We start from the raw sequence: 23,415 nt of genomic DNA, 5'->3' as shown, positions 1-23,415 counted from the left end.
ATTACTTTTTTGGTTTTGGGAGTGGTTTTATATCTATAAACACTTTACATTGATTACAAGCCAAAAATAGCTTATTATGGACTTATTATCAGCAGTGCCCCCTGGTAATACTTGCCAAAACAAACAAGCAAAATAAGGTAGAGTATCTGCTTTTGGCAAGGTAGGGAGAAATTGTGTGGCACACACAGGTTGTGAGACAGGCTGCGTTGTTAAAAAGCAAATTATCCTGTAGCTTTTCAACACTGATTTAAACACAGCCCCAATAATGAGCCATCAAAACACTTTGTAAAGGAACAAACACCCACCCACCATAGAAACATATTGCCTGGGCTTTCCTTTGTACATTGTTTTTTTTGTTCTGGGGACTTGTTGTACTTGCTCTCTGAACCAGGACAATGCACTTGCTGTTACCATTAACAGGGCCATGCCTATAACTATAAAGCTTTTAGAGGTAGTCATTTTTCCCCTCAACCTTTGCACATAAAAAAACACCAGTTCAACTTTTCAGGTAATGTCCATCAGCATTCTGGGAAATAACTGAGGATGGAAAAAGATGAATGCCCAACACTAAATTACATTATTTCACGATTAAATAACACTGAAAGTGTGTCTGAGTGGGGTGTTTAAAGGAGCACTTTTTAAAATGATCACATTAAAATCACCATCACTCGGTATGAACTATGGTTAAAGGGTGAAGAAAGAAGCATATAATTTCACTCTTTGAAAGCAGAGTAAGCATTTTGATCCTGTGTTTTGAATCTACCAGCAGAAAGAAGAGCATTTTTATGTTTTCCCACCTACAACTTCTCTGTGAGATGGTCATTTTGAAAGTGACTTTCTTCAGAGGGGAAAATAAGAGCCACACTTGTTTGTAATATCCAAAGAAAACACAGTTTTTCTACAAGGACACAATGGCTATTCCGTCAGGTAACAAAGATCATATATTGGATAACCACAACTTCTTCAAGTATACTTCAAGTATAGACTACACTCCAACAGGCTAGAGTATGCTGAAATGAATTTCTGTGATAGATTTTTATGATGACTGATGGAGCAAGGCTATTTGTGGTAGACCACAGAGTTGCAAATTGCATATTGCCCCAGATATGGTGGAAACTGTGGGATACTTGGAGTTATTATAACATCTTCCCATTGGGCAAAGATGACAATATCAACTGATAAAGTTAATTTAAATGCTCTTTGTAGAGTTTTTGACCTCAAGTTAAGCTAGGCAGCTATGACAAGCAGCTGTGGGTCTCATACAATAGAACGCAAACATGGATAGAGATACAGAGTCATGCCAGTGGTTTGACACTGTTACACTGATTTGCTGGCTGCCTCCAGATGATTAGGAATTTGTCCTTTGCTTACTATTACGTAGGGTGCCGAGTGTAGTGCAGCACAAGCAAACATCATCAAAAAGTGCACATTTGATTTGGCGAGTCGAGGTGTGGAAACTAAATGCCTGTTCACAAACCTGGTAGCTCCATCTGCTTGCTGACTTTTTTGCCATGCATTACTTTTCCTGGCAAGATTGTTTTAGATGTTAATTTTTTGTCACAGAGTTCAGGGAGTTCTAAAATGCAAAGAGAGTTTTTCTTCCCTCTCTCTACCACCCCCACTTTTGTGTGCTGCTTCTACATCACATACAGCTGTTATTTCATCCTTTGTGCAATAAAAGGTCAGCAGCAACTGAGACTACAGTTGAAATAATTTGAACTGTGAGCACATTGCTTGGTGGCAATTTAAGTTGGGCAGTGCAGAGTGTTTTTTCCATCAACGGTGTGTGGGGCCCTTAAGGACCAAGATATGCAGTAATATGCTACCAAAGGCATGAAAAAAGAAGATGGTATAGCAAATAAATGTGAATAAGTAATGCTGGATTAAATACTTAATTACAGTTAACTTTGTAAGTGTTTTATGTGGAAGGCAAGGCATTTAAAATATCTGTGTGTAAACATAACTTTTTTTTAGAAGAAAAAAATACAATATTCCCTATTCTACTCTTTTTTTAGTAAGGCTCTTAACAGCAGCTTTATCAGAATACTGTGTGCCTAATAAACAGTTGGATAAAGTGATATAATGATAATATAACAATAATGGGCCAAGCATTGAACCCTGGGGGACTCCACAACATTGTGATCCACTCAAATTTATGATCAACAATGGCAGCAACGAAACATATGTGTGAAACCAACTGAGGACTGTACCATTATATCAGTCTCTGTAACAGTATCAAGGGCTTTATTAAGAAAAAGCAGCATCAAAACTGATGTTTACCTGAATCAGTATTAAGACAAATTTACTTTAAAACCTTTATCAGTACAGTGCTGAGATCTGATCCAAAGCCAGACTGAAAACTACCCAAAAGGCTATTTATATTTAAAAAGTTGAGCTGAAACTCAACAACGTTCTCAAGATTAACGATGGGCCTACAATTATTTCATAGTAAATCATCAGGACCAGGTTGCCCTTTTTTAGCACACCCATTTTGAAGCAACGGAAAATAAAAGGAAAAGGCTTATTGGCAGGCTGTCAAACAGCAGACAGATGAATTAAGATGCTTCACAACATCCTCCAGCGGTTTTTTAAAATGATAGCATTGAATGCTGACATTAGCCAAATGTTTCTGTGAAATTGCAGCAGTGGTCTGGTTCAATTGTTTGACATGTAGGTATACGACCACAATATTTTCTTTTTTTTTTTTGCTGAAAAAAAGACACAAACTCATTTTACCTATCGAGGGATAGAAAGTCAAGGGCTAAACATGTTGGTGGATTAGTTCGCTCTTAACCAGTAGTAAAAAAGACACGAGAACTGTTTATATTTCTGTCGATGCTGTCAGAAATATCCACACACTTTGTAATCCAGTGTGTGCCCTTGGCTGTGTGTTGGCCCTTTCACATGCAGCAACAGATAAAAAGTTTCAAACAGACTACAGAATCCTCTGGCAGTTTTGTCTTTGGGATTATCAATGTGAATGTTAAAATCACAAAACTGTTAGAATGTCAGAGAGCATCTCAGAGAAGTTATCAACAGAATTCATTAAAACTTGGTCTGTAAATTTTTAACAGCAGGATTTTTGCTGTACGTTTCAGAACAGTGCAAAGACATTAAGAGAAGGCAAAATCACCACAGGATAGCCGCTGCATGCACTGAAATCAGTCTGTAAGTAGCAACAACAACAACACCACCTTTCATGTCAGCTTGAGAAAAATAAATAGAATTAAAGTTCGGAGAGGTTGGTTACAATGGCTCTCCTTCAAGGTTTCTGCTATATTGTGTTATTTCATGATATTGTTTTGATTCCACTTGTCTCTTGTCCTTGGCAGAGGAAGCAGAGATTGATGCAAGAAGTAGTCTTAAAGATATTGGAGATTAACAATTACTCTCCTGAGAGACAGCCCTCCTGTTTCTTAGTAGTCTTGTTGGTACTATTTAGTTGTGTCACAATTTTCTTGTTGTCTGTGGCCCATGGTAAAAAGGGTATGACTTCCACACCTCCACATTCACTTCTAATTGGTGGATCTAAGTTTCATGCCTTGAAACATTCTCAAGAGGTTTGTGAAAGCTGACTAGTATCAGCTAATTTCAGGTTACCAGTCAAAGCAATTCAGTACAGTAACAAAGCGAAAGGCTTGTGTTGTTTGTAAGCTGCCCTTGTGCAGTGCTGAAGAAGTGATAAAAGTTATCACAAAATATGGTTGCAGCCTTCAGTGTCCTTCATAAATGAAATGATTTATACATATCCAGGAGCCTCAGTATATATTTTTTATCAGAGAAAAACAAAAATGTCAGCAAAAGAATGTTAGCAGAGCAGAGAGCGAGCAGTAAAACATCTGCTGTGTAAGAAAACAGGAAGTCATTGTCTGAAGATATGTGAGAGTCACGGTGGCAAATGTCGAAACATTTATCTGCCTTAAATCTTGACTTTAAAAAAAGTTGTGTGCATATTGTACATGACAAAAATGGCATATGTGAGGCCTAAGAGTCCAAAAAGCACACTCAGCCTTACAAAAGTGGTTTAAACCCCATACTGTCATTAGCAAAGGTAATAAGTAAGATGTGCAACATATTTCTCAGGTCATGTCCCTTTTTTTTAATTATTTTTAATTTTTTTTTTTTCAACTAATTTTCAGGGAATTCTCTTGTACTTCTGTTGAATCTCTTGCTAATTTGGGGGTCTTTTTGTGTTCCTTATTGCCTTCTTCCCATATTTTTGAAAGAAATCAGGTCAATTTGCTGAAGTGTCAAAGTGATAATTATATGTGTACAGTAATATGTACAGTAAAAAGTGCAAGACATGCAACACAGGTTGTGGGACAGTTTTTAACATATCACATCAGCTTCACCTCAAAGCTTTAGCTGGCTAAGCCACCATTTTCTGCCACCATGGTAATAAATCCGACTGTGTTTAGCCATCAGTTGGCCTGATTTTGATTTTCATTCATTTATGGCAGGTCGCTCATTTCTCAACTTGGAGCAATATCATCTTTCAATGTGTTGCATCAGATTTATGCAATTCTTTTGTGCTAACATTTGTGTTTAAACATAGAGAAATATTAAAAGCAAAACAAAGCAATGAACCTGCATTGTATGAACTATTTGGAAATGTATGAGATACAATAGACCAATGTTAAAATTTGTTTTATTTTCAGGGAAAAACAGTTGTTTTAATTCAATAATAAATGAGAGAATGAACTGTGCAGTAGTATCGTAATTGTTTATTCACTTGCAGTTATTGAAATGATAAAGCATAGAGAGAAAAGAGAAAACAAATACCATATGGAGCAGGTGAGATAAAAATCTCAAGGGGCTTATAATAGCCTTTCACCCCAAAACAAAGCTCAGAGATGAAAGAAAACGCCTCAAAAACAGAGACAGCAGAAGGAAGATATAAAGAGATAGAGAGTGCAGCTCTGAGGGAAGCTTTAAACAGTCTAATTCATGAGAAACAATGTCTATATTATGAACTTTAAAAGTGTAGGTGTGCTGGCAATCTGGCTCTAAGTATTCGTCAATTGTAATCCTCTTTATTTCATGGAGAATAGCAAAGGCTGGTGTGAATACTTGGAAAATATGGTTTACAGCATTTTGCATTTTAATCAAAAATATAACTCAAATGTATCACTTTGACTAAACTAAGATACTAAATCAAGGGATCAATTATTGGTCTTGTTGACATAGATTTTGTTACCTGTTGAGATGGTGTAGAACATTTAAGGAACACTATCTAAAATCTTTGTTTTGAATATGAAACATTCACGCCTGTGGGCTTGAATGGTGGCTCTGGAAAGTTTGTAGCTTTCTCCTTTGTGGACGACGGCAGCTGCAGTCAGCTTTGATTCAATAGTTAAAATGGATTCCAACTGTGACCCACTTTCACTGCAAAGAATATATCAAAATGTCCACAAAAACTTTCCTCCAGCATCATCATACCACACATACTGGTTACTCAGTTTGGTCCAAAACAATCCTTTTTTTTTTCTGATATGGATAATTGTTCAGATTCTGTGTGCCGCTCTGAGTTTTTTGTGTCCATCAACTACACTGACATGGCGATGGGATTTTAAGAATGGTCATTTACCTGTGTTGACGGTGACAGAAGTGCTTTTTGCTGCAGGATTTTTTGAAAAGTTTCCATGGCGTTTTCTTCTCTCTGTGAAACTAGGTCACAATTGGAATCTATTGTTACGGTTGTGAATCCAGCTGCCGTCCTCAGTAGATGAGCAAGTTACAACCTTTTCAGAAATGTGTATCTTTCAAGCCTACAGGGGTGAGCGTTTGATATTCAAAACTGAAGATTTTAGTGTGTTCCTTTATTGTTGAAAAAAGCCATGTGTCTGTATGTGCAGTGTGCATTATGTAACCTGATTGGTAGGCGACACATTGTGAACTACATCACTGAGTGTTAACTTTGGATCTGAAGGTGGGAAAGATTAGCAGACTTAAAGAGAATGCCATTACCCTTTTTAAATGTGAGGTTAATTTAGAGCTAAGCCACCAACACCTGGTCAATCCCAATGACTGTTTGCCATCTCATCATCGTGTTTCATTAAGCACACATCAATCTAAAGGGCAGAGTGCAACGTTAAACTTGTTCAGGCAACATTGCAAACATTATAACAGTTTACCATCTTGAGCAATGATTTATCATCCTTTTTATAGCGTGTTTAAGGCTGCATTCATACCAAATCAGGCATTACGGCTAAAACGCCAGCTCTCCCACTCAACTAAGTGATGGGAAGTATGTTTGGGCTGTGTTAGTGGGGTCGCAGGGGATGGGGGGGAAAAAAGAAGAAAAAAAAACAGTTAAAACACAATTAATTTTTGGAGAATGCAACTCGATGTGGCCATGTAGCTGTCAATCAGACTGGAAAGACAGAGTAAAAGAAAAACTAAACTATAAATTAACAGTTGTTGTGTACCATGCTTATACTATGACTTTATGCCTCTGCACTGGTGATAGCCGTTGACAGAGGCATTAGGATTTTTGGGTTGTCCGTCTGTCCCCTTTGTCCTTAGACCCTGACATCGCCTAAGGAAAAACTCCCCCCAAAAACCCCTGTAACGGGGGGTGGGGGTGGAGGGATCCCTCTTCCAGGGTCAAGAATGAACTGATTGAATTTGGTGGTCAAAGGTCAATGTGATCCATGTGCTGCATTACTGTAAGCAGGATGTCTTATGAGCATCTTAATGGAATTTCTTCAAATTTGGCAGAAATGCCTACTTAGGTTTAACAATGAACAAATCAGAATTTGCTGGTAAAAGGTCAAGGTCACTGTGACCTCATGAAACATGTTTTTGGCCATAACTCAAGGAATTCATACGTTAATTATGACTAAATTTCACATATCCAAATCTAAATCCAAAAGGTCACAGGTCAGCTTCATTATGACATCATGATGTTCTGCAAAAACACCTTTTCTGCCCATTACTCAACTTCAGAGTTCAGGAACAGAGGGGGAGAGATTTGGTCTGACACTGAATTGGTGACACTAATCTTCGGTGCCCAACCTGAAACTGTGCTGATGTCTGTAGATCTTCTGTGATACCGAGGGGTAGATGTGTGTGAAGCAGCCACGTTTTAACAGACATGGATATAAACTGTAAGTGCAACTCGACTGGTGCGCGGAGGCGTACAACCGTGTCGCAGTATATTTAGTTTGTATGTGCGCTCATTTGTGTCCTCTGTGGCAGTAAAGATACTATAGTAATGACAATCAAAGGAACTCTATGGATCTTTTACTCCAACACAAACTAAGCCACTAAAGACAAATACCAAGACTCTGTGATGGGGATACTGAATGTTTATAGTTAGTCTCCACCCTCCACTCCCCCAAAAATAGACCATTTAAGTTTCACTCCCACACCGCAGCACAACCCTGCGGCTTATCGCTGCAAAGCCTGATTTGGTGTGAATGCAGCCTTACAATCATTTTAAATCAACATTATGTTCACCAAGTTCCTGTATTTCTTTCAGGATAAGAACTACACCAAGTTCCAGCATCAAACAACAAGTGCTGAGTCCAACCCTGCCACTCCCAGATCTCTCACTCCAACTACGGATGTGCAGTGTGAAGTACATCCTGAATCTCATAACATGGAACATACAGCACCGAAAGAGCTGAGTCCAGCTATCACCACCATGCATCCTCTCAGTGGGAGAGCTGAACCAGCTGGGATCGCCCCCACACGCTGCCTCTCACCCAGTGTGGCACCCAGCAGGCAGGAACACAAATGTGGCCCACATGTATCAGAGGTAGTGAACCAGGCTGTGAAAGGCAACAGCAGTGTTTCGCTTTCAAGGAGACTCCTGCAAGAAGTCAAACTGGATGATTCCACACAGCTCAAGGTAAAACTTCTATTTACAATATTAACAAAGAAACTGGCCTCACACAGTGTGCTATGGCTCTTTATTTTTTGTTTTCATGACAGGGAGACTTACTTTGAAGTTTCACCTCATAATTAACTGAGTAGCTGTCAATTGGCCATCATCCTTAATTACCTCCACGGTGAGATGTGTATGTTTGATGCTTCATGTTATTGCCACAATATTGGATTACCTTTCATTGTGTCAACTCTAACAAAGCAAACATGCTCAGCGTTTGTCAAATAGATGTGACACTTTTCCACAAAAACAACAACAACAAACACCTCAATGGCAAGCTGCGTTTATATATTTTTTTTCTTTTTTATAACGCTTTTGATTTCAAGATTTTAATCAATAGGAAAAAGAGCAGGCACACCTACAAGTAGGCATGTCAAATACTAGAAATTTAGGTGAAGGTCAATATCGATATCACTGAAATTCAACAATTCTCAATGCTTAATTTGATACCACAATAAATAAATAAATCAATAATTCCCGCTGTAGTGACGGAAAGATATTTTAAATTTTACAAGACATCACTAATTCTTGGAAATTAAATATGTTTTTACCAAAATGTTTGTGTTTCAAGAACTTTGCATTACTGCTTTCTGTAGGTTTTATGCCCTTGTGTAAAGATATAATCGTACAACTAAAAGCATTTAATTATTTTTTTTCAATTAAATGCCTATACATAATGAAAGTGTAATCACAGTGGTAAAATCAGGGTGAGTTAACGGTGCGGTGCTACACAGCTTTGAGCTTTTTTAAGCATGTAGTTTTTGTTTGATTACTGGCAAATGTTCTACATATTTTGAGTCTGTGCAACTCTCAAGAATCCCTGTAGGCGACTGTTTCTACAAAAAATAAAAATAAAAAAAGAAGCTTTGATAAATCCACTGCGCACTATTTGCTCAGCAAGAAACATAAGATAATGTTATCAAGTGGCTGGTAAAAGAAGTTGAGCACTTAAAAGGCTCAAATAAAGATCAAGATATTTTTGAAGATCACAACAGAATAAAAAAAGAGAGTGAATACCCCCCCACAAATTTCCATTATTTTGATTAAATTCCATCGGAATATCTTTGTTTACAGTGATTGTCATTGCATCCTGAAGTCTTCAGTAGACGGGCTTGGCTTCGTTCAATTTAAGCTCTGGTGTTCTGTCTGGCTGCCTCTCTTTGCTCAGAGTAATGTGTGATCACTGCTGATTTGGACAGCTAAGGAGGACTTGTGAAAAAGTTTGTAATGCTGCGCTGTGAAGGATCAGACTACGGTCTGTTACAAATTGAGGTTGGCCGCTGCTCCAGTTGAAAAGATCCAGGATCAGACGATAGTCAACTGAAGCGATCACAAGGCCTGAAGGGAGATCTGTCACTTGGCTGTTGCTTTCTGCATTTACGCAACTCACTGCTGAGACTTGTCCCAGCATCCTTCATCAGTGCAGCTCTTGACTGCTGATTTGTGCCAGCTCCAGCAGGCAGCATGCAGTGAAGGCTTTGACTGAAAGGTTGTCAGAGAAATATGACAAGGAGTTTGTTTCCCTCCCTGCAGCCTTGGTTTATTGACTGCCATTGATTCAACACCAGGGCAACACCAGGCACAAATCAAGTTAGCATGGCACTCTCTCGAATCAATAGATCAACTGTTAAAAGACATTTCCTCAGAGGGTCAAAACAAAGAATTATGTTCTGTGTGGGACTGCTGTCTGCTGGTTTAGGATTTACTCTACTTCGCCGGTTGCACAAAACATTGTATCAACTCTGTGGATTTACTGTGTATGCATGACTAATATATTTATTTAATCTAAATCAGGACAAGTATGTAACAGAAATTGATGCTACACACCACAACATTTAAAGCGTAAGTGTATTTGCAATGCCTGTCTCTAGGCATGTCGGGATTTTAAGTTATCCACTTATTGTGTGATATATGTGCATGATGATCATTTTGATGACTTCATTATTGCCCGTTGTGTTTACATGTGTGTAGAGCTGCATGATATGCAAAAAAAATAATAAAAAATCATATTGCAATTATTTTAAATAATGATAATTTATCTGGGTTCTGTACTAAACAAATATGTTTTTCCTGTGTCTGGAATATGATTTGAAGGCTTGGGAATCCCTGAAGCACTACAGTGCTTAATTTATAGTGGTATATTGTGAGACATTTTACCTTTAACAAATGGATGGAAAAGAGTTCTTTATTACAAAAGTGAACTGTGCAGGAGAATGATAGACAGGATGACTGGCTGAGTTGAGGCATGATCTGTGTTTCTGTGGTTTTCTCCTGCTGGAGGTGTGGACAGAATGGCTGGCAGGGAATCCTGGCAGAGATCACGAAATAGGTCTTAGCAAAAAAGAAAACACACAAATGGGCAAAAAAATGGAAAAGATCAGAAATAGAGCTGGACTTGCCATGCAACAAACCATGTTCAGCAGCAATCCAACAAGAATGACTGTAGACTTGGCTGTCTTGTAGGCTTGATTGCAGGCAGGTGTGTAAATTGCAGAGTGTCACCAGGTGTGTCAAGTGAAGGAGTCAAGGGATGGGAGGCAGAACAAAGGAGAGATAAAACCAAAACACAAAAGGCACACACCAAACACACAAAAGTGACGGGAAAAAATAAACAAAAATCACTGATACGCAGACACACACAGGTCACCTAGAGCCAACTGTGACAGTCGTGTTCACACCGAACACGATCAAAAGTTTCGCATCAGGTTACTCGCGTGTATATGGCTGCTGGAGTATTTTTGGTGCATTTTGCAACTGGCAAATATTTGCCCTCAGCAGCTGTGGTTGCACTAGGAGAGGCAGCTAACAGTTAACTTGGTTGGTATGAACACATAGCTGGATGTAACACAGAGGCTCTGTGCCCTGAAGTAGAGTGAGCCTGCCATTTATCGCAAAAAAAGTTTTAGCATGAATTAAATCCATTCCTCTGTGAAATTTTTGACTATCACCTCCCCCCTATCATCTCTCATACGTAGCCACTCCCATGTATAAGGGGCTTGCCTTTCCAATATTGCTCACAAAACACGCCTGCGTCACCTTCGACTGAAAAAAAGGACGGCTAGTGCAGTGGCTGCAAATGAAATTGCCATTGCTATGCTTTATGGTATTGCAAGAGGAGAAGTGCATTACATTGCAAGAAAAGTTGCAAATCACTCAATGGAAACTCAGTCATCTTGTGTTTTATTGACATTGTGAAGAAATCGCTTAATTTTTGCCCAAATCTGTGATGGAAACCCGCCTAGTGACATAGTTTATCGTTCATTTCTGAATCTCGGTAATGTCAGGAGAATTTCAGCTAGATCTCAATGGTGACAGGCTGTCACAACACTGAGTTACTTAAATTTCTTGCTAAAGTTGAAAAATTTAATTTTGAGTGGACAGATCCAAAGGACAAGTGGTTATGGGCAATGAATGAATGAATGGACAGGGAGACAAGAATTCTGCGCTTTTGCGACCATCATTTTACATCCAACGTGTTCATGATGTCGCCCGTTGTGAATTCACGTTTGTTTGCATCTTTGCATTGACGTATGTAAACTTGCTGCGTGAAATGCCTGCATCACGTTCAGTGTGAACACACCATAAGAGGCTTGTTTTTTTAAAATCTTGCCTTTGACCAATATATTACTAAGTGTAAATCACTGTCATTGGGATTGCTTCTAAATAATTAATTTCTGTATTACAGTCGATCATTTCAAAGGGAGAGGAAGACGACACACTGAAGCCTGTTGACTCCAGCTTACACCTGCTTAGCAGTCTACAAATGCATGGGGATGATGATGACGAGCTTCGAATGCTGGCAAGTCTAAAAAGGGAGCAGGAGGAAGATGAATGTAGAGCCTCAGGCCTCAGTGCGTCTCAGATCCACCAGTGTAATGTCAGCATCAGCATGAGCAGTGACGACGCCTCTACCTGGACCCACATCTACACGGTCTGTGCTATCATCCTCCGCTACTCTTGATCTTTTTTTTTTTTTACTGTTGATTCTTTACTAATGAGCAACACTCATGTGCAGCTCATCCACTATTTACAATCATTAGCACGTTGTCCCTCTCTCCATCTCCTGTCTGGAATAATTTTTTCGACCCTGGTTGATCCTCACCCTTGTTAATTTCCATTTCAAGCCCCCAACTTATGCCACCATGAAGTGCTAATGCACCTCTTTCTCCAGCATGTTTTCTGCATTACAAAAGATTATGGAGATAGAAACACATTAATTGGCCTCTTACCACTTTTAAAAGCACACCAGCATAATATACACATTTCCCCCCAGTGACTAAAAATTATTTAGGTCATTTGAAATGATCTTTTTAGAATTCAAAGATGGTATAGTTTGCTCTTGGCTACTGAAGGTCATTTAGATCTATGGTCCATTAGCATACGCACATTGCACTTTATAAAGCGAGAGAGCACTGCCCTGTCTGGCCCTGCTGGGTCCACTGTGGGATCCCCAATGAATACAGCCATTACAGATCCCCGCCTTATAGGCCTGTTACCGTTTCTGCACATGCAGGTATCCATAAATGCACAGAGGTTTAAGCAGAACACACGCATAGAGGTATTACCACAGGGATTATCATCTCATGGTTCCTTATAGAGGACACAGTGATGTGGTCACCAATATAAACATCTTTAGACCATACAGAATAAACAGTTTTCCACGGGGACGGGATGAGATTTACATTTGGCTTGATCAAACCCCGAAGTGATGTTTTCCGAATCAGCCGTAGTGATTTACAATTCTAAACCCATATGGCAACAGCACCACCATCAGTATATTAAGAAAATGCTTTGCCAGTAAAGAGAGAGGAGGAGACATCAAAATAATTTTTCAAATGCAAATGTAGTTTTGGTCACATATAAACTTTAACCCTTTTAAAGCTGGAGCGACATCACTTTTATTGTCCTGCTTTGACAAGTATTTAAACCTTCAAACCCAGAGCAAATTGCTGTGTTTCTTTCAAAAATACACAAGAAATGCTCACATTGCAAGATATTAGTAGATTTTGAGAAATGTATTTAACAAAGGGAAAAAAGCTTGGGAAAAACTACATGTACAATTCTCATAATTTTTTAAGCACTTTTTCCAGGTTGTGTCCTGTTTGATTTTTAAAATACTTTTTCATTGTTGTTGTTGATGTTGTTGTTGTTGTTTTAACAAATTGTCATGCAATTTTCTTGTACTTTTTACTAACGTCTTGTAAATTATGGGGCTATTTCGTCTTTTGTTGCTCATTGCTTTCTTCCCATGTTTTTTTAAAGAAATCAAGCCAATTTGCTTGGGTTTCAAAATGTGAAAGGACCTAAAAAGTGCCTGTAAATGATTAAAACAGGAGACAGTTTTGCGGCCGAGGAAGAGAATAGTCATCATCTGTGGCTGTGACTCCTCCACTAGAACTGACAAGCCATTTCTTGTCCCTGGACGCTGTGATTCGAGTGGCCCTGCTGTTGCTATCTATGCTTCTGTCTCTGCTGCTGAAGCTAAAGTACCAGCCCAGACTTAACTTCACCCCAGACGATTGTATGCTGTGCTTTGGTTTCTAGGTTGAACACAAAAGAATCACCTTGTAGATTGTATGATTGTGTCAATTGAGATGTCAGACACCTTAATACGTGGTTCTGGTTTTGATACATTCGCTCTGTGGTCACAGGGCTGTGGTAAAAACTGTTATGTCAAAGTTTTTTCCTCTTGGACCGTGATGTGTGATTACGGCTACAGATGGCAGATTAGTTAAAACTCCAACCAAAATCGTTCTTGTATACTCTTGGCTTGAAAAGTGGCAGTTCTTGCCTTCAATGCGAACTTGTCAGTCACAATGAACTACAGTGGAGATGTTAAATAGTCAGCTCTGACATGACGGTGAGCCATCAGAGACATTTTGTGATGGAATGAGAAGGTTTATTAAAAGTTTCAACCATGCCACTTTCACAATTCATTATCGATGAAAGCAGACTGACTGAATTCAATCTCGAATTTGGCTCGGGCAGTATCCATTTTTTATACCTTCATACCTTAAATGGTCGTAGAAGTTCACTGAAGCATCCATAGTAACACACGTTTAAAACATTCGCATTAATTAGTCTTGTGATCATTCAATAAATTAGCCTCAATGGCCATCACCAGAGAATAAGAACAAGTTGTGACCACTGCTGTACTATTGATTAGCTGCTTAAGTAATGCAGTCATAAATTACTCCTAAATAAGGATTTACTATTTAAGTGCCATATGTAAATGTGGCAGCTATTCCAATGATTGATTAATTGCGGCATTAGATTTTGGGAAAAACATGTTTGATCGGCATTTAGCAAGCCAAACACACTCAAATAAACTCACTTGAGTTGCTTGCTCACTGAAACATGGCTTTGACGTGTTTAACACTAAAGCAGTGCTTATACTTCATGAAGAAAAGATCCTCACATTGTTTGTCAGACAATCTGTTCCTCCTCGATGTCAACACAAGAGTGCCCAGGCCAAGAATTTGTGTAAGGCAAGTAACGACATAATCGTTTTTGATCAGTTGATTGATTAGTAACTGTAATGAGACTGAATTTAGAAAGAGTAACATGTTCCATTACTGAGTTACAGACAAATAAAGATGATTAAAGTAACCACCCAACCCTGATAGTAGGAGGAAAACGCCAGGAAAGTCATAAGAGTGAACAGATCCATCGGCAATAACTGGAAACGGTTGATAAATAAGGCAGTAAGATGGATGTTAAAAAGAAATGATCTGGCACCAGCACTGTTTGGTTGAACATCATTGCCAGACAGGTCTGTGCAGCCCAGAAATGCTGTGTGGCGAGGTTTGACAAACAAATGTTTTGAACCAAAGGTTTCTGCTGAGTTTTATGTCTCCATAACAGAGGGCAGGCAAAAAGCCAGAAATGATAGATAGAGTCTACAGTGATGCTGATCAGAGACAAGCAGAGCTCTTTTAGGTTTTCTGATTGTTGTAGCACCGTTTGACCCAGCGTGCAGGATAACAGATGATGCACAGCGGTGGATATGTAGGAGGGGAGGGATAGTGCAGCTTGAGCACTAGGATAGCTAAATGTTTGAGCATCAGTCAAGGAGACCGATCAAACAACAGAGGTGCCAGCTCTAAGAGCCAACTAGAAGTTGGGCTGTGTTGAGGATCTAGGCGTAGCCATGCCTGGAGTGTAGTGACTTTTTAGCCAAGACCTATCCTGTGTTTTTCTGGGAAGCTTTTCAGCAGGTAGTTCTTCTGCAGCTACAGCCAGCCAGTGCTGCTGTGTTCACTCACCGGCCACACTCTGCTGTTGAATTAAGAGCCAATCAAAATAAGTAATGTACTTCTGTTAGCAGCAGATGTACTTGTAATTCTTTTGGACCAAAGTGTTCCTTTTGATTCTGTCGTTCATGCAATTTTAAATGACCGTTTTAGGCACTGGGTTTTAATATTACAGATAGAGTACAGAAATGGTTCTGCTCCCAGTACCTCCCCAACAGAGTTTTCTCCATCACCTGACAGGTAACTCATCATAATCAGTACATATTACCTGCAGAATTCCACTGGGACAATTTTAGGTCCCTTCTTATTTTTAGAAGAGGATTATATAAGGAAGGCACTGGAGTGCATAGATAGCTTAAATTTACTTAAGGAATGCAAGGACTACAGCTTCAGCATGACTGCTTCTTCATCAACGTCACGTAACGTAATAGCCTTTAAACAGGCACTAGACTTAAATAGCCTCCTGAGGCTGTAATATGGTCTTTAGCTTTGACAAGATAGAGAGGGTAATGCACTTGTGTTTCTTACAGCTGGATATTACTGTATATAAACATAATTTGAAATTATTCTTATCTTCTGCCTCCAAGTCTCTTATAACCACTCTGGCCAAATCAGTCAGCTTCTCACTCAACGTTGACAACTCCATAGTTCCTCCCTCCCCCCAAGTCAATAGTCCTAATAGGTGTCGTCCTTGGCGACGCATTATAATTAGAAGCATACATCAGTAATATAACTCGGCCTGCATATTTCCACCTTATATCGACTGTCTCCGCACGTCTCTCACACTTAATAGCACCACCATCCTTGTCAACACTTTGGTCATCTCCCGCATTGATTACTCTCTCCTCTCTGGTCTTCTGCTCAGGCTCCTTCATAAACTTCAGTTAGTTTAGAACTCTGCTGCCCGCATCATTACCAGAGCTCCCTCCAAATAACACCTCATCCCCGTCCTTCAACAACTTCACTGGCTCCCTGTCAAACATCACATTAATTATGAGATTCTTCTTCTCACCTTTAAGGCTCCCCATAACCTCGCACATCCGTACCTCTCTGCCATCCTTCATCCCCCCACACCCTCCCGTGCTCTTTGTTCTTCCTCCTCCATGCTCCTCACTTCGCCACCTGCTTGTTATCTTCTGTGGGGTCAAGAGCTTTTAGCCGTGCAGCCCCTCGTCTCTGGAACTCTCTTCCACAAACCATCCAAAACACACCTTTTTAGACTTGCTTATGCTGTAGGACCTTATACTGTACATTGCTTTACTTGTGTCCTGATATTTTGCCCATAAATAAAATGTAATAATATTATTATTATTATTATTATAATTACAAAGAATGAAGCTTTCAGTTTTCTTTGTTTTACTACATCGCTGTGTGTCATGCATATCCTTACTGTAATTATATATTCATCTCTTGAAACTAAATAATATTTTTTTTAAAAATGATCAAAAACAAATTAAAAAAAGAAGAAAGGCAGTGATTTCACTTGCCAGTTAAAACAGTACACAGCATATAAGAGGGCTTTTTGTCTTGATAGACTGCATAAGGATTCTATAAACTGAAGCTTTAAGCTTAATTTGAGGTTGCACTGATGTTTTTGTGGAAATTGTCCTTGTCTAGCTTGTGCTCAGTCATTGATGTGTGCCTGTAGATTTCAATGAGGCATTGTATGTCCACAAAAGACGTGTTGCCTCCTGTGACAGTTTATCTGCCATAAAATACACATTTTATATTCAGAGACAACCATCATTTATCAAGTAATCAAGCTTGAATAGCAGTAGGTTGTTCTGAACCTAAAAAACATTTTCAGTCTTGTGCTGTAGGTGTTTATTATATATCTTTTTAGCCCAACAGATCACTCCGTGGTCTTTAAAACTTAATGGAAATAACTAAGTATTAATAATATTTTTTGGAAACATTTTTTAAGTACCCGAGTTCTCTTAATAAATCCTTTTATTTATTTTTTTCTTATATTACTGATTCAGCCAGCTAATCAGGGTCACCACTATCAGAAGGAAATGAACCCCCTCCTGCAATCAAACCCGAGGTAAGTGAGCACATGTCACACACAGCTGTAGCAGAATTACTTAGCTGAGCTCCAAATATGTACATTTACATTATAAAGTACATGACAAGACAAGGTCGGCGTAGTCTTAAAATAGAAACCAAACACTTGTGTAGTAATACCACATCTTTTCAAATGATTTGCACATTCTTAAATGTCGTGCATGAGGGTCAGGCAATGAATAGAGACATTTTCTTTTAGAGGAACTGTCGTGCTGTTTCCAGAAACCCAACTTCTGTGTGCACTTTGTTGTAGTTAACCAAGCAGAAGCAATAATAGTCGATAAAGAACAATATCCAACCCAGTCAAGAGAAGAATGTCGGACCATGTGTCAGCAAACTTTCCTTATTTTTCGCATGTGCGTTTTCTTGGTATCATACTTTGTCCCCACCCTAAATTTTGCCATTTTTTCAGGTCTGTTAACACATCTGTTAACAGATGATCTGTTTCCCTCAGCAGCTGTTTGTGAAGTTTGACTAACAGGGTGCATAATTGATCAGTCAATCTGAATAAAGCTGATCTGATCATATCGATGGATAAGAGAAGCAGCTCCTTCAGAGGCGAGAGACAAACTGTGCCAAGAGTACACTCAGTGCCTGAAGTGCAATGCATAACTGAATGGTATTTTAATAGTGCTCCTAATGACAGTCCAGCTCCAAAAAAAGAAAATCAAAGCATGGGGACAGAGGTTTTAATCGTGGCAGGCCACCACAGTACATTAACGTGTGGGAAACCCTGTTCTTCTGCTTAAAATACCTCATTTAGGGGCACAGTCCCTGCTAAAACACAGCAATGTCTCTGTAAAAAAACAACTGCTGCAAACACAGAGACAGGTCACTACAAAACACACAAGTTCCACGGATGCGGAGGCAGGTTGTGGCTGAGGTTGCTAAGTGACCATAACCACATCATCGAAAAGTTGAGCTCTGTTCATCTTGGGGTGTGGCCATTGCGCCTTGAAAAATAGGTGCTCGGGAACACGTGCACATCGTGACAACATGGCGTATGTGCACGCCTGCTGCATGTCTCCATTGAAAACGGTAGAATGGAGCGCACAAAAATAGTCAGCTTACATGCTATGTAACTTTAGCTACACTGATATGAAATGTATGAAATTTTCAAATTGTATTAGTGGTTTGCTACGTCATGTCAAATGCCAACATTTTCTTTTGGCGAATGGCATGCAGTTTCATGTTTTGCCTGACAGAAAATGCCCTGTTTTTGTATTTGTCTACATGCGCTTAAAACTCACCCTGAAAACCATAATCAGATGGTAAACCATTGACTGTAGAATTAAGGCTAAATGTCAACTGTCAGATAGATATGCAAACTAGGGCTTATCTTGCTCACAGATGAGTCTGAATAAATTGAGAGTGTGCCAGGTACTGTAGTTTTCTTCTTCCATAGCTGCTATTGTCATTTTCACAAGTACAGATAATTACTCGCTTATTATTGTGCTTGTCAGACTCTTCACTGGCAACTTTTTCTTATGACATTTTCTATCTTCTTGATAATTAATGTTAGACAGAAACTTTTTGGTTCAAGTCCTTGAAGATCAAAGGCAGGGGTTAGACTCACCATTTAGCACAGCCTCTCAGCAGTCATACGAGGAGAAATCCATCATTGATGAAGCAAAGGCCAACTTCTGCATGGCAGGAGCCGTGGTAGTTCATAATGCAAAGCAGCCACGAGTCATGTTCCACCTCGTTTTACCTGCCTACAGGTCAAAACCAGTGTAAAGTTCTAACCTCAAAAAGAAAACATATTGATGAATGGGCTTTTATTACTGGAGGAGGCAGAATAATTTACAACCACTATAATTTGGGAAAGTGAATCCAGTACCAACTTCAGGCTTATACAATGGTAAGGAGAACACATAATGTAGCCCAACAAATGTAGTGCAAGTTGAAAAAGTGAAATGAGAGAAAGTAGAAACACCAAGAAAGGTAGATTACAACACTTCACCTGGAAATATGCTACGTAGTGTGTTGAACAGTAAGGAGCATTCGTATTAAGCAGTGAAAGAGTATCTAAGAGAGTAATCTTTTCTTCAAATAAAGTTAAATAGGATTCGGAGTTTTCAAGGCTAGATGAGATAGAATTACAAGAAGTGTAACCCTTATTGACATTTCAATCAGATCTGTTATTTTTCTGTTTCTTTGAGGGAAAATAGCTCTGAGGTTAGGCTTGAATCAAATCTTCAAGTTTAATATGTTAAATCAGAGCACGAGGTAAGAAACTCTTCAATACTAACATTAATAATACAGTGTCACACGTTACCATCAAGAGCACATTGCATATTGTTTAAAGTGCAATCTCTGGGCAATATTTAAAGGCTTACAAGCACTGCACATCCATCTCAAGACCCCACCATGGCAGCACACATTATGGATGACTCCCTTTGGTTCCCTCGGAGGGTTCTGGAGACCCCGAATCACCCCGCTGAGCTCTGTCTCTGCACGTCCTCATCTCTTTGTGGATGTACACAACCATGCGCCGTGTTACAAAACAAGACAAAGGCGTTGCATCATAGGTCTGCTACTCAAATTATGCAACCACCTCCTCTCCAACAGTTGTGATTTATTGATGAAAAGCGAGGTAGCCTGTTGTGAACGTATGTAGACGCCCATGCATTTAGATACTTTCATATTTCAGTGCCGACATGTTTTGGGGGTAGTTTTAATATTCAGCGAGGTTATGCTGTTTGTTTGAATGTCCACTGAAATGAATATTACTATTGACAGCTACCTCAAACATAATCCCTGAGTCACACAACAGCATCTGCAGCTGTACTACTGAAATTAGACTTAGAAGCAAGCCTCGATTTACATATCGGAGAACAGCTGCACAGGATTTGTCGTTGTTTTCGCATCTTTTCTTTTAGGCATTTAATTCCAAGACACCCTTGCAGTGAATTCTATGATGGTATTATTTGACCATCTTGGCAACACTGCAAGGCTTCCTCGCTATTGAGAGCTAGTTTTCCTGACAGCTAAAAATGCTCCTGTTGCTGTGCTTAATGTTGCCAGGGCTTTTCTAGCATTTTTAACATGTTTTCTATGCGTGTGATACTTGTGTCTGCCTTTGGTGGGCAAAGCAAATGTGAAACCACAAATCAGGCCGTCACAGGGACCTTGAGTAGCAATTCATTTGTTTTTACAATAAAGGCAATTGTGAAATCCGGTACAACTGCCAGGATGTCAGATGGACAGTGTTGCCTCTACACCGTTTGACTTGAAGATATTTGGAAAGCTTAATTTCAGTATTCTTCACAAATGTGCAAAAACAGTGTACTCACTCAAATTAAATCAAAACTATTTCCTCCTTTTATCACGGGTTCCTCCATGACTGGATTATAATGACTTGAAAATCTAAGAATTTAATCACTCTCGCCAAGTTCCTTTTTAACAATTTGAAGTCCAATTTGCAGCTCTGTAGCAGAGGCCTTTGTCCTTGAAAATTGCTTCCATTAACTTTTGTACTATGTTCCTGCCCATCACACAGTCAAAGGGGTGTTAGAGTGGGGTAAATGCCTTTGTTAGAAAGAAAAGTCAGAGCCTCGGTAGAGATAATGTACTTGATCACTTTAAAGGCATGAGGTTAAAAATGAAGAAATTTCTAATTCAGGCTTTAATGCATGGAAAGATGAGATATAGTGCTTTTTTATTTCCATAGGGAGGAATTTAATCGATGCTAACAATAATGCTTAAATATCTATGTGTAGGCCCATTTCAGATGTTATTCAACTGAAAACTGTGAATTTTACCTTTTATGGTTTCATACAGTTGTTGTTGTTGTTGTGTCATTCATTTTACATGCTATCAGACTCTTTTTTGAGGAACATTGTCATTTTTGGTATTTTAACTTCACTGATACAGTTAATTTCAGACACCATAACACCATCAAATGTATGTGCCTATATTATTGTAGAATTATGACAGTAAAATTGGAGTTGGCTGTTCAATACGCTCCACGGGGTGTTCAGTATGACAGCGGCATTCACGTCAGATAATTAAGATGCCAACTGCATTAAGGACAGGTTGTAAATGTGCAACAACATTTTTTGCCAACACTACATATCAAACAAAAGCCAGAGACTGTATCATATTAAGCTGCTGTGAGCTGCAAATTCACCACTATCAAACCAAGGAATGATATCTGGAAAGAGACATTGCTGTTGAATTTTTCAAATGCATTTTTTGGGGGCTTTGAACACCACAAGCCGAGTGCCACCTAGTTTCAATATATTGGAGAGAGGGCAGACAGCTCTATGGCTGATCTCTCCCTCACTTGGCAACTCAAACCAACACTTTCTGGATTGGCAAAAAGCACTACAAGTAAAAGGAGGAATATATATTTTTAATTTTGGGTGAACTGTGCTTTCAAGTCTGCAACAGCAAAGTTAGTCAGAGAATATAGCATTGTAAATGTTTTGAACGTACTCTGCTGAAAGTATGACCATGCCTCGATTTTAGTTTAGTGAATATGCCATAATGTGGTTAGTGCATGTACTTTGTTCAAAGAGAATGACATCATCAATCATTCATAATGAATGTATGAATTGCCTACTGTCAGCTAAATGTTGCACAGAAGAGGATGATAATACCTCATTAAATATGCTATGATGTGCACTTATGAGATGTTATGTCCAGAGGCAAAAGATGTAAATGGATAATTGTGCAACTGATGTATATAGCCCAAAAATTGTTACGAATTCTGTTTAACAAATGAATCTCGCAGCACTTCTGAGTGATATTTCATCCTGTGGCATTTTCCTTTCTTCCTCTAATCTGTTGCTCTGTGCTAAAAGAGCAGTGTTGCACTTTACTGGAAAATGATTGATGTATAGTTGTAGCCTGTGCAGCTCTCAGACGGGGGAAGATAAACTCATTTAGGGAGAAAGGAAGTCCTGCTCTCACAGACACAGGCAAGGTTAAGACCCCTACTCTGGGCCAGAATGTGGACACTTGGAAATCACAGCTTGAGTCGGAATCTAATAAATGATCCTTCAGGTAAAACTGTGAGGCGGCGAGGCTAAGTGTGCAGGAGAAGTGGCTCAAGGACAACGGAGGCTTAGGCGGGCTTGTGAGAGCACATGATGATGGGACTTCATTGTTAAAATATCATGGAGGCAATTTGATGTGCACTGTATAGGATGGTGTGTGTAATGGCATGTGTTGTCATGACTGTGTGCTTTTATGGTCTTTTCCCGAGGGAGTGGATGGACGTGCTCAGCCCTCCCATTATGCCTCCCAACCAGGAGAGAAGATCAGGCAACACATGGAACAATTTAGAAGATATAATCGCAGGTACAGTACTATTAATTTTGGTCCTTTTGCCCACAGACACCTTTTAAAGTCAGACAGACAGCAAACAACACAATGCCATTACATTAACCCCACTAATTGCGCAGATGCATCGAACTAATGGAAACATCCACCGGCATCAAAGCTTCCATCCAAAGACTGCACTCAACACGATGGGAAAGCATGCAAAACTATCTAATTAAGGGGTAAAAACCCACGAGAGTGGAGCTCTCTGTCCTCCACATAACTCCATAGGTCAAAAGAGACAGGCTCATTACAGGTCTGTACCCTCAAGACCCATCGACAAGGTTAATTGATGAAACCTTTTCAGTTTACAACATCATTTTTAAACCTCTTACACAATGTGTCTTATAATTAGTTTTCATTATGGTCGCCGAAGTTCTGATAAGATAAAATGTCCCTCCTGGAGCATTCCATAACCTTTTTAGCATTTAACTGCCTGTCAATTTAACAGCTAAATTCCCACGTTTTAAAGTAGTGGGGATTACAGGGAATCTCTTTACAGCTCCATAATGTGGTACAGGGTCTGGGTGTCTTAGGTCCTGATTGATGAGAGAAAAAATGGCAGCGACAGAAAACTTTTAAATCCACCCGAGTCTGAAGGTCACCTCCCTATGAACGCTCCTCATTTCATTCCAGTAACAGCTGATAGAGTAGGCCCTTACTCATATCTGGCACAGCTATGCTTCTGTACATAGAAAATACAATAAACGTTTTACATTTATACATTTTTTAGCCATGCAATCCTAATTTATTTGAATTACACTGCTATCTATGTGTGTTTAAAAGGTCCAGTATGTAGGATTTAGGGGGAAATTTTGGCAGTAATGGAATATAATAAGTATGTTTTCTTTAGCTTATAATCACTTGAAAATAAGAAAC

At 39.2% G+C, this 23,415-nt stretch overlaps 1 protein-coding gene across 1 annotated transcript in view; it reads left to right on the top strand.

Annotated features, from left to right (window-relative positions):
- Nucleotides 1-23,415, top strand: part of cfap20dc (CFAP20 domain containing) — a 40,918-nt gene that overhangs the window by 16,749 nt on the left and 754 nt on the right. Inside the window, exons 13-16 of the mRNA XM_042506580.1 lie at nt 7,484-7,855; nt 11,577-11,822; nt 17,127-17,188; nt 22,421-22,515. Of these exons, the coding sequence (XP_042362514.1) occupies nt 7,484-7,855; nt 11,577-11,822; nt 17,127-17,188; nt 22,421-22,515 (775 nt within the window). The remainder of the gene's footprint in view (nt 1-7,483; nt 7,856-11,576; nt 11,823-17,126; nt 17,189-22,420; nt 22,516-23,415) is intronic.

This window comes from Plectropomus leopardus, chromosome 2 (genome assembly GCF_008729295.1).
Source record: "Plectropomus leopardus isolate mb chromosome 2, YSFRI_Pleo_2.0, whole genome shotgun sequence".
Classification (NCBI taxonomy): Eukaryota; Metazoa; Chordata; class Actinopteri; order Perciformes; family Serranidae; genus Plectropomus; species Plectropomus leopardus.
Note: the sequence above shows the minus strand (reverse complement) of the source record. Positions and strands in the feature narration are given on the sequence as shown.